This window comes from Belonocnema kinseyi, chromosome 5 (genome assembly GCF_010883055.1).
Source record: "Belonocnema kinseyi isolate 2016_QV_RU_SX_M_011 chromosome 5, B_treatae_v1, whole genome shotgun sequence".
Taxonomy (NCBI): Eukaryota; Metazoa; Arthropoda; class Insecta; order Hymenoptera; family Cynipidae; genus Belonocnema; species Belonocnema kinseyi.
This window is the reverse complement of record NC_046661.1, coordinates 66187921-66206359: the sequence shown is the minus strand read 5'-3', so window position 1 is coordinate 66206359 and position 18439 is coordinate 66187921. Positions and strand designations below refer to the sequence as shown.

Genomic DNA, 18439 nt, shown 5'->3' with positions numbered 1-18439 from the left:
GAGGGAGCTCTTCTTAATATTTTGACACCAAAATCATGTCGATACACCTTACCGACTGCGAGTAAAGCCACCCACGCTTTAACTTGACAGACTGTATTGCAAAACAATATTTTTGCGAAAAATAAAAGAGCCCAACATTTGGGATAAAGCGCCCAAATAAGTCCTCAATTATCCCCAAATTAGGCTATGTAAACCTGACAGCACCAGTTCATCAAACCACGATGCCTCCTATTTCATAATTAAGGGCTCATTTAATGCCCCATTGCCTAATTTTCGGGTCATTTTATTTTTAAATATGCATGGTGCTGCCAGTTTTAATTCAAGCCAGCAGCGCCACTCAAGGAATCGGTCAAAAATTATTATATCAAATTTCTCTTTTTACAGTAATTTCCGGCTTTTTTCAGGTTCCAGGAATCCCTTTAAACCACTGCCCTAGCTTCATAATCAAAAAAGGGCCTCGAAAGGCAAAGGGAGAAAAACTTAATGGTCGATTTTTCTTCCTAACATTAATAAGCGCCTGTTTATGGGCTCACTTTCTATCCAACTATGGATTTTACTACTTAGCTCTTTTTATAAAATATGCAACGGTGTTGCCAACTTTACTTGAAGCCAGCAGCGCCACACGAAGAAAACGATATCGCAAGAGTTGCAGTATATACCGTAATTACTGCTCTATATATCGTAATTATCACATTATAATAAAGTAAAATCGTGATATTGTACATTGCAAGATTTTACATTATATTATTATTTTATTATATTACACATATTATAATATCCTGAAAAGCTTCGACCCTGCTTGTACGCTATCATATTGCGCTTTATTTCCTTACAGAGATTTTGCGGTATCAATGTGCGTTACCTTTTTCTCCGTGCACTAGAGGAATCGGTCAAAAAATGATTATATCAAATTTCACTTTTCACAAGAATTTCCGGCTCAAGATATCCCTTAGAACCACTGCCCTATCTTCAAAATTAAAAAAGGGCAAAGATACAAAATATACTTTTTTTTACTTCTTCCTAGCATTAATAAGGGACTGTTTAGGGCCTAATTTCTATCCAACTATGGATTTTAAATAAAATATATATATATATATTTTTAATGTATTTTTGACTGAAAGCGGTCCGATTTTTCCATTGCCCTTTTTTTCTTATATATGGTATTGTGGCATCTAAACGTTGCAAAAATACGTGAACGAAACAATTAAATCCATTGTTTACCCTGGAATCATTTAGGGCTCATTATGGACTAATTTGGGTCCGTAGACCCAAATTTAGAGCTCCATTTTTTTAATAATAATAATAACAATAGATTCTTAAATTTAGGACCACGGGCTTAAATAAGTCCATAACGAGCCCTCATTTATGCAACGGAAAAGAACTTCCGGTCGACAATATATTGCAGGAGCTTTAAATGAACCTGAGTTTATTTCATTTTTGGAAGGTTTGTTTAAACAACTTTTTTTTTGTTAATTTTGATTATGATAGTCCTCGAGTCCTAAATGAGCCTTAGATCCTATGGATTTTCACGATTACAAGCATCTAAAATTGGTTCGAAGGCATATCTCGAGCCGGAAATGAGCCGGAAATTCCTGTGAAAAGTGGAATTTGATATAATCATTGTTTGACCGATTCCTGCAGTAGCGCTGCTGGCTTGAAGTAAAGCTGGTAGCACCGTTGCACATTTTATAAAAAGGGCGAAGTAGTAAAATCCATAGTTGGATGGAAAGTGAGTTCTAAATAGGCCCTTCTTAATATTAGGAAGAAAAATCGAATATTAAGTTTTTGTCCCTTTTTCCTTCGCGGCCCTTTTTTAATTATGAAGGTAGGGCAGTGGTTTAAAGGGATTCCTGGAGCCTCAAATGAGCCGGAAATTCCTGTAAAAAGGGGAATTTAATATAAAACTTTTGGACCGATTCCTTGAGTGGCGCTGCTGGCTTGAAGTAAAGCTGGCAGCACCATCCATATTTTAAAAAAAATGAGACATCGTGATTTGATGACCTGGTGCTGTCAGGTTTACATAGCTCCTAAATTATGCAAGGAGAAATAATGGGTTTTATGATTTTCGTCAGGTATTTTTTACATCTTTAAGGTGTCACAAAACCACATATAACAATAAAAAAGGGGGTAAGTAAATTTCGCACGACTTTCAGTCGATGATATTTCAGGAGCCATTAATGAGCTTGAAATTATGCAAGAGAAACGAAAAGAAAAGAATTTTTTGGTAAAATTTTTCAAACAATAATTGTATAAACATTTTCTTTTTAATTTTTGATTATTATACTCCAAGATCCCTAAATGAGCGCTAAATTATTCTTTGAAGTGAATTGTCTGTAAAATAATTTTTAGTATGTTTAACAGCAATGTTCGGCCAGCTTAATGTTAAGCTATGACAAACACTAGTTTTTACAAAAATATCAGAGCCCAAAATTTGGGACTACGGGCCAAAATTAGTTATCAGTGAGCCCTAAATTATGCGAGGGGTCAAAATGAGTTTTATGGTTTTCTTCACGTATTTTTTATAGCGTTAATGTGGCACAACACCATATACAACAAAAAATAACAATTCTGGAAAAGTTCAGGAGTAATGTATACTCGTTTTTTAATCGATTTTTGCAACAAAAAAAACATTTTTTAATTTTTCTAATTTTCTTGGTTTTTTTCAAGTATGCGATAACTTTCAACCACCTTGCGAGATGCGGAATAGTCCACTTTGACCTAATGCATGCATTTATTTTGCGAAATTCCATCTCGTTACCTGAAAATTAGAAAAATCGAAAATAGTGAACGTAGTATATATGCTACATCAGGCATTAAAGAGTTAAACAAAAATTGTTTAAACATTTTTTTAAATGTTTAATTATCATATTTTTGGAGAAAATTCACAAATTAAACAAAAGTGTTAATAATTTGAAGAAAATTCTAAAAGGGAGTCGGTTTGGTTGCGGCCAGGTACTGTAAATAGCTCTGCTCGCTCGGTACGTGACGAATACATCAAGACCGTTATATGATCATCCCATCACTTCTCAATGCCGTTTAGGTGCTGAAAATCAGCACAAATAGCCACTGAAACGGCACTGGCAGCCCAATGCTTTTTCAGTGCTTTTTCAGTGCTTTTTTTATCGGCAGGGTGTTTATTGCTACTTAGGTTTAAGTTCATTGAGTATGAACATTATTTAGCTTAAAAAACAAAAAATAATAGTAAAAAATTAAAGTTTTCGTAAATTTTCGACAAATTCTCGTATTCTCGGTAACATACGGTAACGTTCACCGTTACCTTCTCCAAATCTTTGTTACCGTGAATTTTCCTAACTCTAGCCGATGGTAGAGATTTTAGCGTATATTTTTAGTGTATTACAATAGAAAGACGTACCTAAGATAGGTTATGTTGTGGCATTATATTCCAGGTTTGCGGTTAAAGAAGTTGTAAGAGGTCGTAGATTATAATAAAATCTTGAAAATATAAGAATAAGGGTAATATTTTACTCCGCCTCTGAGACACAAAACAGGATAGTGAATAAGTAATTAATAAATCTGTAGTTATATTGCAGCAATTGGTAGTTTTTGATACAAATTATTTGGTCTCGTTCATTTACATGGTAAAAAGTGGCGCTATGTTTTGCTATATTTCTTAGCTCACGCACTCATTCTATCGGTGATATCGTGGGAGTGAGTGAGCGAAGACACAAAGCAGTTTTCATAGTCATCGAACAATTAAACGTATCCTTTATCTATATTTAAATGTTGATATGTTTAATAATTACATTAGAAAGAGTTAGTAGAAGGAATAAGACTATTGTAAATGCCACTAATAACATCCAAGTCTGATCTTAACTTAATAGTGTTGTTCTTGACAATATGGTACATTTCCATAACAATTTTTTTATAACATGATAACGCTTTAGAGAGTATGAAAACATTGTCATATTCAAATGTGTGATTTTCTTCTATTGTATGTTTAGTTAGTGCGGTTTTGTTCATTATTTTATTTGTTGGTTCACATTATCTTTTGTGTTCTTTACCCTAATTAGTAAATATCTCTTTTATTGTCCGGTATAATGTTTTCCTCAATCAATACAAGTGATTTTTTAGACGGTGTTGGTTAGAATGGCCAAAAAAATGACATTTGAGAAATTACAACGGACACGTTGACCAAATCGTCCTCCTATGCAAATAAATTTACCCATGTTTTTTTATTTGCAAAAAAAAATTTAGCCGTTGTTGCTCTAGCCATTTTTATGTCTTATGGAGTTTGGCATGTAAAATGTTTCCAATTTTTACTTCTTCGATTTTGGTCAGGAAATTATAAGTCAATTTATTTGATCTTTTATATGCTTGATCACTTAACAGTTAATATTGCATTTATCGCATTTTTATATCTCAGAAAAGTTATGCAAAAGTTTTAGGAATATCATAAATCAAATTTAAGTTCAACACCGGCTGAAGGGACTGCAGGTGGACGGCTGCAAAAAAGTTGACCCTCGGTCGGGCCTCTCATTGTGCACCGAATTTTCTGAGTCCCAAACTACGGTCACTGACAATGAGTAGAATAACAGAGTAGTAGTAAGTTAATGTAAGTAGCTGTAGTTGGGACTTCTCTACTTTAAATCAGGAAACTTTGAAGCCTCAGAGCAAGGGCTAAAACTTTTTTTTGGCAAATAAAAAAACGCGGGTAAATTGATTCGACTAAGAGAACGATTTGGTCAACGTACCCGTTCAAATTTGTGAAATTTCATTTTTTGGGCTGCCCTAGACTGTTGGTACATTTTTCCTTAGAAATTTTATCTTTTCGGCTAGTAACACAATGTAGAGTGTCTTTCATTGTTTTAAATATAATTTAAAACACGTATTATCTGAAAAATCTAATCAAAATTTATTCATTAATGGACAATATGAAAGTATAATAGAATGATCTCGATTGAGATCTTTGGTTCTACAGTGTTGTTGTTTTTAGTAAAAATTGTCCGTAGACGGCGTTCTATCTGTTTGTCAATGAATTTGGTTGGTAATACATTACACATAATGGATTCTGTTATAATTTTTAAATTAGATTCGAGAAGTACTTTTTCTGTACCAGTTGTTTAAAATCTGATCGTTATTATAAATTATAGTTATGTCTAAGAAATTAAATTTTCAGTCAGCTTCTTGTTTCATGGTGAACTGGAGTCGTTCAAGCTATTTGTTTAAAAAGTTTTTGAATTTATCTATTAGATCTTTCTGAAGACAAGATAAAAAGTTCTTCGACGTACCTGTAATAAAATAGGCATTTATTAGGCAAGAATCAATTTAGAACCTTATTCTCTAATTCCTCCATAACGAGGTCAGCTAAGTCTGCTGAAATTGGAGAGGCCATGGGGACACCGAAAGTTTGTTCTATAAAATTTTCCTTGAAATACACAATAGGCGATTTTTAATGCTCCGTTTACAGACTTCTTTTTCCCACCTTCTGTTTGCAGACAGGATAATCTTTTAAGTCATATTCAATTTTTGAACAGTTTCTTGTTTTCAAAAAATTTAGTAAAATTCGAGGTTATTGTTTGAAGTAGCTACTACATGATCCAATTGTTGTTGGTGTATATCGTTAAAAACTTTTTAAAATAAAAATTGATATATGTGCAAAAATACAGACGTTAATTTATATTTAGTGTACAAAAATAGTCCAGAATTACAGGAAAACTTTATCTTGCTCATATAAATGTCAGAAAATACCGAATAAAGCACAACAAATAATGTTCACTAACTTGTGAAAAAAGGACCTGACCCTATTACTACTTAGATTTTTTAGAGGGGGGAACCGAACATCCGTATTTTCTCCAAGGCGAGACATTCCAGTTTGAAAAATCGTTTGTGTCTTAAAATCCCCTATATGTAAACAGAGGTTTAAATGAAATCTAGTAATTTGATGTAATATTCAAATGGTAATTTTGTGTGTTGTTTAATTTTATCCCAATTCTTTGTGACTGCATTTATAACCAGATTATGAGAAATATTAGTACGAGTATAAATAGATTTCACATCTAAGGAAAAGATTTCAAAGTCATCTGGAATTTGATTTGTTGACATCAACATAATTTTAACTGTCTTTAACGTGTCTAGATGTTTGTCCTAAAATTTGTTTGTGTTGGTAAGATATTTCGAGATGTTAAATAGAGGGTAATCTGCAAAAGAAATGCCTGGTCTTAAGTTATAATCCGTTTTAAGGATTTTTGGCATACAGTAATATGAAGGTGGGTGGCCATTAGTACATTGTTGTATCCTCGACATGTCAGATTGATAAACTTGAGTAACAAGATTTGATCAACAATCTGGTTAAGATCAGATTGGATTTTATTGGTGGGATCACTGTTAATTTGATTGTAAATAGAGATGTAATCAAGTAGTACAAGGGATTTTCGAGTGTAATCATCACGATCCATAACTACTTTTTCTTCTGTACTACATAATGTTGATTCTGTTATAGAAGTTTAGTTGTAAAAAGGTAAGCAGTGGTTTGGGCCGAGGTTCAAAAAGTATTCTATATTTTTAGGTAGAGTATAGCTGTATAAATTGAGAATCCATTTAGAGTTAGAGTTTTTAGATTTGAGTTTGTGAACGTAATATTGTTTTTAACCAGTTGATTTTCGAAAAAGATTTATTGATAAGAAGTTTGCCTAGTTGACATATCACTCTCGATCGCTCGTTCGCTCGCTCGCTCAGTCGCTAACTCGTCCTAAATTGCGCTATCGCAGGAAATAGAAATAAGGATCTAGATATAAGATTTTATGTAAATAGTTGTAAATAACTCTAAATAGTAAGGTTAACATTTTATAAAAAATACGTAGCCAAAAAGATTGTAAGTAACGGAAGTCATGTAAACCCTTAGGGGACAAATTATGAATAAAAAAGAATATTATAGAATAATGTAAAAATGTTGATATCGAATGAATTATGGAGTTTGTATTTTAAAGCATTTAAACTAAGTTGTAAGTTATTTATTTCTGGGTAGTAGATTTGTTGGCTAAATTCAACATGCTAACATTACTATTTAACATATTTCTACTCAGATAATTAGTACAAATTACGTATGTGTGTCAGTGTTTTTACCCTTGGCTAAAGATACATCCTACAAGACCATTTATTTCTTTTGTAGATTCACCTCTATATTACATCTCGAAATATCTTAGCAACCTAATTAAACAAATTTTAGGACACACACCTAGACACGTCAAAGACAGTTGGAATTTTGTTGATAATATCAACAAATATAAAATCCCAGATGATTTGGTAATGTTTTCCTTAAATGTAAAGTCTCTTTATACTCATATTCTTCATGATGTGGTCATAAATACAGTCACAAAGAATTTGAATAAAAGTAAACAAGACATAAGCTTACCATTTGAATATTACATCAAATTCCTAGATTTTACTTTAAAAGACGCCTATTATGTATTTCAAGGAAAATTTTATAAGCAAACTTTCGGTGTCCCCATGGTCCCTCCACTTTCAGCAGCCATAGCTGACCTCGTCGTAGAGGAATTAGGGAATAAATTTCTAAATCGATTCTTGCCTAATAACCCCCTATTTTATTATAGATTCGTCGACGACGTTTTATCTTGTCTTCACAAAGATATAATAGATAAATTCAAAAAAAATTTAAACAAATATCATTAACGACTCCAGTTCCCCATAGAACAAGAAACTGACAGAAAAATTAATTCCTTATACATAACTATTATTCATAATAACACAATTAGCGTAATCAATGGTTTAGTGGACTGTGACAATGTTTCCCTACTCTCAAAAACATCATATTATAAAAGAATTTTTATGGAAATATACCATATTCTCAAGAACAACAGCACTGTTAAATTAAAATCAGATTGATGACAACCGCTTTATGTCTTCGCTCACTCACTCTCACGACATCAACGTAAGAGGGAGTTTGTGAGCGAAGAGGTCAAACAAGAACACATAGCGCCACTGTTTACTATGTAAATGAACGAGACCAAATAATTGGTATCAAGAACAATTACCCATCTCTACAATATAACTCTATTTTCTACTACTTATAATGACTGCCTCATTTCCACTGTGACACGGCACGGAAATGGAATTGATCACAACAAACAGATTTATTAACTATTTATTCACAATCCGGTTTTCCGTCTCGCAGGCGGAGTAAAGTATTAACATTATTCTTATATTTTTAACATTTTATTATAATCTACGACCTCGTACAACTTCTGAAACCGCAAAACTGGAATATAATGCCACAACTTAACCTCTCTTAGATAGGTCTTTCTATTGTAATGCACTAATAGAATTTATACACTTAAATCTCTACCACCAACCTCACATCCTCTGCAAATATACATCCCATTCTTTAATTACTATCCTGGTCGACAACACACCATCTTCTAATTCTTAAATATCTATGCTGAAAGGGAAAATTGACTTTATTGTTAGGGATGAAGGTCTAAGAGATCTAGTGAAAGATAAGATGGTCGTGAGGGGTTCTGAAAGCAATATTGGGCATTAACTTCTGATTACAGAATAAACTGAGGTCAGAAAGGAGAAGAAAAAAAAAGATAAACGAAAGGATTAAAGAGAAGCCTTGGAAAGCGCTAATAGACAATATAAATATAGAGGGTGCATCGGCTTTGATCGAGGACGTCATAGTTACGAGTGCGACTCAAGTGTGTAGTACTGCGTGTGTAGTACTGCGTGTGTAGAAAGAACGTCTGGCGATGCATGGTGGAATGATGAAATTCAGGCTGTCCGAAAGAAAAGAAAGAAGCATACGACGGAACGTTAAATATCACAGGCCTTAGCAATGAGGAGAGATAGACGTAAAAATTAATACAGAGGCAAATCAGGAAACTTAAACGACTAATCAAGGAAAATCAAGATATAAAATGAGAACAGAGAAGAGAATACAAAACGACTTTGAAGGGAGCAAGAAATTGCTTTAGAAAAATATGAAGGGAAGTTAAAGTACAGAATTTGTTAACATGAGAAATATCAAAGGTGAAATGCTATATCATACAGACGGAATACTAAACACTTTGGGAGACTTTTAGGGAATTATTGCGGAATGAAGCTATTAGGGCACTACAACTACGATGTAGAATACGATGCGTTAAAAAACTCAATAGAGAAAGTCTGTGTCACTAAGGTTAGGGATATAATTAAAAACTTACGAAAAGGTAAGGCTCCTGGAGTAAACAGTAATAACGCTGAAATGCTTAAATACGGAGGCGAGTATGTAATAGTTGCAACTGCAATAATTACAGGGGTATCAACTTATTAGGTACCGTAATTAAAATATACTTAATAATACTTATACTAGGGTAATTAAAATAACAGAAGAAAAAATATGGGAAGTCTAAGGTTAGTTTATACCTGGAAGATCATGTAAGAATAAAATATTTAGTTTAAGACGGATCACAGAAAAAAGTATGACAGTAGAAAAAAGTTTTCTGTGCGTTTGTGAACTTAAAAAAGCGTTTGACAATGTGAATAGACGTGAACTTCGCCAAGTCCTGAAAGAGTACGGAGTCAATGGATGGCTCCTACAATCATTAAACGAAATATATACTAGTAGAAAAGCGAGTGTAAGGGTTTATGGAAAACTGAGTGACATGAAATTCCTACACATATTATGTGGGAAAACTGTGATGGGCAAAGTAAGTAACGAGGTAATCCTAAAAAAATGTGGTGCAGAAGAAACACTAGTTGAAGATGAAAAATGAACGACTAACGAAATAGTGTATCAAGGTAAAGTAAATGACAGCGTTCACAGAGGCAGACCGAAGGAAGAATGGTTAGAATGTGTTAATAATATCCTAATTAGAACAGACATAGTAAGCCACAGAAACACGAGGGCTTACGTGAAAAAAATGCATAGACGAGTAGAAAGGTAGAAAAGTATGCCAGGACAGAAAAGTATGGCGAAAAATTGTTAATAAAAAGATTGTCTCATTCCTCACAGTACTCCCCTCTACACAAAGTCAGTCACGCCTACCCCGAAAGGGAAATTGCTGTATGGTATAATAACAAAAAAAGCCTTTCATAATGAATATATTATTATGAACTTATTTTAAATTTAAAAATAGTTTATAAAGTTCCAATCGCACATTTAAATTTTATTTAACTGATAAGACTTTCTAATTGAAACAGTCTAATTTTAAACGTTAAAATCTGGAAATTCTATAATTGTGAACTAATTCCGAATTGTCTTGTAAAGTCAATTATTATTCACTGTTTAAATCTCAAAACAAAATTCAAGTTAAAAATAATTAACTAATTTATATTAAAAGTTGATGAACTAAAAAAGTTTCTTATAAAAAAAAATCTTCGATTTTAAACGCTTCCAATTTTTAATTGCAAAAGTCTCTATAACTGCATTTTTTAATTATTTGAATTAAAATGTACATCTAAAAATTAAAAATATAAAATGGAAAATTTTGGAAGTAAAAGATTTTCGACATTCCCTTTTATAAACTGAATGATATCATAATTGAATAAGATAACAAATTAAAACAATTGTTTAAATCAAAGTCGGACATTTCCCAGTTTTCCGATCCAGCGGCCACCCTGTTTCTTTACTACATAAGTATTTGAATAAATGCTACGCTACGTCTAAACTTAAAAAATTTCAATTTTTTGTTTTTGAAAACGAACATCGTAATAGCTTAGTTCATTGACGATAAGCCTTACATCTACCTTATAAGAAATATGTTTTCCATCTCTTTGTGGACTTTCCAACGCGTCTGCAAATCGAACAGAGTGAAATCGTTTATAACGATTTTTCAACACAAGAGAGTTATAGCAAGAAGAATTATCTGAAAGTTAATATCACAAAAATATAAAGTTTGGAAAAGATTGGGAGCTCAAGAAAGGAGAAAATTAGAAATTCTGCGGTAATGAGTACACCTCGATTGTTTGTGCAAAAATGAAAAAATCAGAGAAGCGTGCTGTCATTAAATACTTCTATTTAAAAGACCTAACACCACATCAAATTAAACAATAAATGGAATCCACACTGAAAGACTCTTCTCCATCATATTCGACGGTTAAACAGTGGGTTTCTGAATTTAAGAAAGGTCGCACGAGCACTTCTGACGAACGACGTTCAGGACGCCCCGTTGAGGTCGCAACTCCCGAAATGATCGAAAAAATTCATGAAATGGTAATAGAGGCACGCAGATTAAAGGTAAATGAGATAGCTGATGCTACTAGGATGTCAACTGAGCGTGTACGAAATATTTTACATGAACATTTGGGCATGGAAAAGCACTGTGCAAGGTGGGTACCGCGTGTGCTAACAGTCGATCACAAAGCACCTCCCCACAGGTCGATTGTTGCGATGGCTAAAATCAACGAATTGAAGTTGGAATTATTCCTCCATACACCATAGTCACCAGATTTGGCCCCAAGCGACTATCATCTGTTCGCTAACCTTAAGAAATGACTCGGAGGTAAAAAATTTCAGAGCAATGAGGAAGTCATCGATGCTGTAAATGAGTATCTTGAGGGACTTGACGAATCGTTCTAAAAAAATGGCATCACTACTTTAGAGCAACGTTATGAGAAATGTATTAGTCTTGAGGGAGATTATATTGAGAAATGAAGTGGAAAAAAGGAGAAAAGTTGTTTTTCCTTATCCGGCCGGAAACTTTTCACCTTTACCTCTTAAATTAGAAACATATGAGAAGCATGGCAGATATGTTAAAGCCGCCCTAAATTTAGCATAGGACTTTGGGTCCGTACTTAAATTACGTAACGGAATGCCAGCCATCTTCGGTCTTTCTTTAACAATCGAACTGTAACGTAATAAATAAAACGTTATACTGAAATTCTGATCAGCCTCCCTCCACCAGCTGTAAAATAATTTAAGTAAAGCCCTATTATCAAGAGAAGCAATTTCGAAGAATTGAAATTTCTATTCAAGCCTATAGCCTACTCGTCTATGGCATACTCGCTAGATACCCTTGAGAAACGAGGTTTCATGTACGGGGTTAAAATATGGGAAGAAGGGGAAAACAATGATAGGGTAGAATAAGACAATTATAATGACATGAAGGAAGATAAAGTACTCCGAAATTAGATAATTAAATTGAAAATACCAAGTGCAAAAGACATCTTCCTTTCTATTAAATCATTTTAAATTAGATCAAAATTACCACCATAATGTACCGTGTTAGGTTTAAGGCGAGTAATATGCCACTTACAAGCGATTAAAAATGATAATTTATTATTTACCAACAAAATATTATCTAATTAAAGTCTAGTTATTTAAATTAAAGCACTTACAGTTACAAAGTGAGTTGGTGGTTCCAAATCCGCAAACAAAGGTAATGCACACGACTCGTTTTTATCTGATGATCCACCATGCTGCACATCCACATCCTCAAACAAATCAAAAGTGTCAGAAAAGTTTGTTGCAGTATCCACTTTTTTCACACTATCATTTTCTTGATCATCCTTCTGATTTTCGTGTTCGTTATTAGGCTGATGTATTTTATTGCTTACGACTTTATCCTCTGCTTTATCCCTTATTTTTTTCTCTATGCGACGTTTATGCAAAGTTTTCAAAATCTCTTTTGGTGGCAATCTCAAGGGCATTGCCCCTATTGATTCCTTTTGAACATTCCTACTTCGCATTCCTGTTTCATGTAAAACCCCCTTTGAAGGTGGTATAACGAACTCCACATTTTCAGAAGCCATTTGTGATACGTCAAAATCATCATCGTCAAAGCCAAATGCATTTTCGACATTAGGTTCGTATATTTTCTTTAAAGGCTTAATATTAATCGGAGTAGAATGCACATCATCAAAAATTCCATGTGCGGTTCGTATTTGAGTTCTTTCTGGTGTGTCATCTAGATTTAAGAAATTATTTAGATTAGTTTGCCGCAAGATTTTAGCTTCATGTAAAGGTTGTCTCTGTAAACTGGAGGGTCCAGGTTGAGTTTCGAAAACCGGCGTCCCTCTCCAGTTCTTCTTTTCTGCTGTCTTCTGAGGACTCTGATAATTTGGAACCGCGTTTTCTTTGTCTTCTGCATCAATATCAAAATCAAGTGAATTTTGCATGGCAGCTTCTATGGGGATAACCATACCAACAGATTCACCTTTTCCTTTTGGTTTTTCGTTTACGTTGATAATTTTAGCAGGACTGATTTTGCTTTTTGAATTTCTTGGTATCTCTTGTACGCTATCTGCCTTGTTCTCATCAATTCGGTTTATTTTTTGCTTGTCAATCATCGTACTTTTACTCGCTAAGGAACCCAGTTTTGGCCTATCGAATATTTCTTTCTCTTGCGGAGTACTCTGAACCAAATTCCGGACGCAAGAGAAACTTCCAACGGTTGGTATACGCCACGGAGTAGCCAGATTTGTATTATCTTCTAATCTAGCAATAGGTGATATAGATTTGGATAGGAGAGAGTGATCAGACATATTATTCTCTATTGTAGGGCGACGATGAAAAACCTGCGTCACTCGAAACGGTCTAAATTCTTTAGGTGGGCCTGGTTGCAAAGAACTTGGCACAATTTTTATTTTCTGTGCGTTCTCCAAAACCTCTATTGAAATCATCTTCGGTCTTGGTTGAATTTTCGAATCCAGCTTTGGGTCATCTTCATGCTTTTTTGAAATATCCTCAAAAGTTCGTTTGTTAACCATCCTCACTAACTTTGCAGATTTGACTGTCTCCGTTGACTTCACAGTATTCACAGACCTTACAGCTTTTTTCAACCGTTTTACTGGTTTTCTATTGGTTTTTTTCCTTTTCTTGGGTCTATGTTCTTCACCAGAAATATCACCGTCTGAAATCTCGTATATATCTTTACCCTTATGTTCAGGCTCATGAAATTTGACAGATTTCCATATTGGTAGTTTCTTTGCCTTAGGATCGGGAAGCTTCTCCATAACGACAATACTCTTTCTTTTCTTCGGAGAAAGCTGCTCAAGCAGTTTACTATCTTCACAGTAATTTTTTAATTCTTGGCGAGGACGCAATTTTTTCTCTTCGCCAGGTAAACATTTTTCAGGCGTGGTTACAATAAAACTGACAGAACTGTCATCCCTAGTTTTCTTCTTCACAATCTTTCGTTTTCCTACAGCTCCTTTATCTAATTCTTTTCCCACAAGGATTATGGGTTTCTTCTTAGAGTTTCCAGACTTGAAGAATTTTTTTGTTTTTGGAATCGATGCATCATGTAGTCTATTTCTCTCGGCAGCTACCTGTGCAATCTTTGTTCTTGAAACTCTTTTTACTGTTAAGCCCGTTTTTCCTTGATCAGAATACATTTGAGTTAACTTGATTTGCTCTGGAGGTTGCGAGGTTTTGTCTTCGTTATTCTTTGAAATATGTAATTTCTCCTTTTTTCCTACATCCGAATTTATTTCGAAAGTAAGCTGATCTAAACGTTCCAGGATTACTTCAGGTTTCTTATTTATCACTTTTGGTTTGATCTTGGAGAGTACAACAATTGGCGAGAGATCAGTTTTTAAAAAGCCTGAAACCTCATTCGTTCTATCTCGGAGAACAGGAGATTTCACTGTTGGTGCACGATTTTTATTCTTTGAGTCGTACTTTAAAAAATTAAAACTTGTAGCAGGGATACGATTTTTCAACCCTTCTTCGACTGCAACTTTTGCAACAAGTGGTACATTATTCTCGTCCTGCTCCTGCATTTTTTTTAAAGCTTTTGTTGTCCTTTTTTTCAACTGAAAATTAGAAGAAGACACTTGAGAGCTCTTTTTTATAGTCAGGGGCAGCTTATCATTCGATTTTACACATAATGTATTCATCTCTGAATTAGGTTCCGGCGGTGCTCGCCTCCTTCTGACAGGTCCGGACATCACACATGCGTGATTAGAATCTAAAACGATTCAAATGGCCATTGAAATATAAGTAATAATTAAGTATTAAAAGTAAAACGTAGCACAATAAAATAAATCATGGAAATTTGGAGCATCATTCGAGTTAAAGAATATTACGTGTATTTTTTATTGATCCTAACTTCAAAAATACTTCCAGATGGTACTGAATTTTAACGATTAAAATAAGCGATAATGAAAGTATATAGAAATGATAATAAGTATCGTATTCTTCCATTCTTATCCTTTAATTACGATAGAAAAAGTATTAGACTAGTTCAAAATTTCACACTAATTGCTTCATTGAAAATATTTTGCAAAAATTGAAAATTTAAACTTCGAACCAAACTATAAACATTGATTTAATTTCAGAATTCACTGTTTATAATTATCTAGAGGTCTTAATTGGGAATGGTTTTCAAAGTTTTTTGGGGTTTGGCAGCCCTGCGAATAAACCCTTATACCACCAGTCAGGTACCCATCTGTCGTACCATTGATAAGGAGTATAACTGGCCATTATTACAGGTTGATATTGACTAGGAGTTACTAGCAGTTGTTATTAACAGTTGCTACGAAGTTATATTGACCGATGCTAAGTTGCTAGGGAGTTATATTGATCGCTGCTAGAGAATAGTATAGACCACTGATAATGGTTTCTATTAACCGTTGCTAGGCCGTTAAGACTGACCGTTGATTAAGGTGGTTATTGACGTTTACTATTGAATTTATTTGGATTGGCTTCGGGTTAATATTGATCGGTAGTAGGGAGATATATTGACCATTTATAAGGGTTGTTATTTACGGATACTACACTATAAAAAAAAGTTGGTGTAAATTTACAGCCTGCGACGATGGAAATTATTTGAACGGAGTGGCACATAGTAAATAAGCAGAATTCTGTAAAAATGCATATTTTTTTCCTCAACCTGCGTCCACCATGAAGAAATACAAGGAGGACGTAAATTTCCTGTCGTCGACCGTAAAATTAAATACGGTTCGTAAGTCAACACATTCAGTCAAAATGATATTTGAAGGTCCGGTCTCCCTAAACTTTTCCGCTATACTCAAACATCCTTTATAGTTATTGAGAATAACATTTTATATAATTATATAGTATTATATGTACAGTAGTATATTGTATATAATAGCATCTTTATATAATAACCTTTCATAAATTTCCAAGTTGGCCAAAATCTTAAAAGAACCTTAAAATTTATTTGACGTACAAAATAACAAATGAAATGCGCACCAACTGGTAAGTAGCCGTTCAGCCGTCTCATAAACTTATCGTTTGGCACGACTTGCACTCGCTAGTCCCAAATGGTGAAAATTTACGTCCTGCAAATAATTCTGCGGCGTTCGTCCGCGCAAACGTACTCACTCGCGATAGAAAAGCACACATCTTTAAAATTTGCATACCCTTTCGTAGACTTAACGCCCCAGGTAAATTTATCACCTTACGTAAACTTACTATGCCTCATACTGCTCGAATAATTTCAATCATCGGGCGTAGTAATTTTACAGTCTACTGTAAATTAAACAATCTCAGTTTTATTTTCACATTGCAACCTGTCCTCCCGCATCTGCACAAAAAAAATTTATCCGTAAAAATTCGCGAACTTATAGCTAGGTCTCGGATAAGAGATAAAAAAAATCAAACATTGAATCATTATATCCAGGCGAAATGTATGGATGAATTTCGAAGTTTTTTACGAACAGTTCAAATATTCTACGAACAATTCCTGAACATTTCAGAGCTAAATATAAAAATGATAAATGTTATTTGTGCATTTAATTTATATTAATTTACAAATTCGCAAATCAGAAGATTCGAACCGTCGCAGACTGCTGACTTGTCAGTTTCTAAACATAAACCAAGAATACGTAAACACGCGCAGCCATCGTGGTCAAACAATATAGGATTTATAAAAATCTCCAACCACTAATCAGACGAACTTGAACCATACATATGCGCGCGCAAACGCCCCGCGCGTGGGGCCAGAGTATGTGCAGGCTACGTGCAGCCGAATCTACTTCTCAGTACCCAGATTTGTCGGGAAAGCTCGTAAGTGCTCTAAGCATCTTTTCCCAATCACTCGTAATATTTTTGTTATTATTTACAAAAAAAATTGATGAAGCATATCAGAATCTTCACATCGACTTCAATTCTTTTTCGAACTTCACAGATTATTGACAAAAATACATGAATATCTGACAAGTGCGGTTACTGCTTGCCGGATCAACAGGAGACCAAAAGTCCTACTGGCCGAATTTATCCGGCTAATTCCGGCTGAACTCTGTCTCGATACGATCCGACCTTTAGAATTGAAACACATGTGTGCTTGCATTAAATTTTAGGAGATACAATGTATATATTTGGGAAGAAAATATTTCTAATAAATGTACAATTTACGCTAAAGAATTGAGAATAGAGTTAGTAGCCGGTGCACTTTTCTGAATCTTCAATTCAGTATTTGTGTCGAACAACCTTCTATGACTGCGTCGGCCTTGTATCGATACGCCCACTGTAAAATAATTTTATAACTGCGCGTGTGCCTAAAAGCGCGGGTCTATTTTAAATTAATAAAAATATACTATCAATAATAATGCTTTTCAGCACATACGCAGTTGAAGTAATGGCGGTCCGTTAGTACGCGATTGAATAGCATGACTGATTTTTCATTTCCTTGAAATAATACAATTTTTCAACAAAAAATTTATATAATAGAATGAAAAACCCACTCAAATATTTCGTGGCATATTGAGTATTGCAGCATGACCTTACGAGCATGGACGAATGGGTGCAAGTGTCAGGAAGGTTATCACAGTTGTTGACAACTGTTCATATACGTATAATATCTTTGACCTAGAAATGCAGACAACTTTTTTGGATAAAAAAATCTAAAATTACAAGTAGTTATGAAGGTCTGAATTTTTAAATGGGTCATGCTACGATAGGTGGAAATGTCAGTTGCCAGGGAGATTACATGATCTTTGGTATCTACATGGCTCTATACTGCCTTTTTGGAGGAAAATTTCTAATCGCAATGGTAAGTTATAAAGGCCTGACTCGTAATATTTCTCAAGTTTTAGAATTATTTGCTCAGGCATCTTCCATTCTTTTGTCGATTAGAGATCTTTCAGTGTCACGAAATAAGATATCCGAAATTTAAGGTTAATGTGGCAGATCGGGTACTCTCATCTCCAATTTCGGATAGTTGATTGTATTGCGGGACACTGAAAGGTCATTAATCGACAAAAGAATGAAAAATGACTAAAAAATACATTCTACACTTGAAGCATTTTACAATTCTGACATTTAAGTTACTTTTAAGTTTTGAATATTTTCTCCAAAAATTTATCTGCATTCCCGTGATTTCATATTAAAATACTCAGTTCAAACTTCCCGCTCTTCAAGCCTCTTTTTTAATTGGTTATCCCCTCTCGCGGGCGTGATCATATAGCCCGCATAGGGACCGTGGTGTAGTGTGAAGGAAATGCGTACGTGGGGAAATAAGTGCGTATAGGAGCAGGGGAACTAGGCCCGCGGGGACATAGGTGAAAGTCCACAGTA

At 34.3% G+C, this 18439-nt stretch overlaps 1 protein-coding gene across 2 annotated transcripts in view; it reads right to left on the bottom strand.

Moving 5' to 3' along the window:
* The window catches only part of LOC117172498, a 50340-nt gene that overhangs the window by 20045 nt on the left and 11856 nt on the right, over positions 1–18439 (bottom strand). Inside the window, exon 2 of one of the 2 annotated variants that reach the window (XM_033360495.1) lies at positions 12295–14867. In XM_033360495.1, the coding sequence (XP_033216386.1) occupies positions 12295–14847 (2553 nt within the window). In that variant the 5' untranslated portion in view covers positions 14848–14867. The remainder of the gene's footprint in view (positions 1–12294; positions 14868–18439) is intronic. The other variant, XM_033360497.1, reaches the window with a different exon arrangement.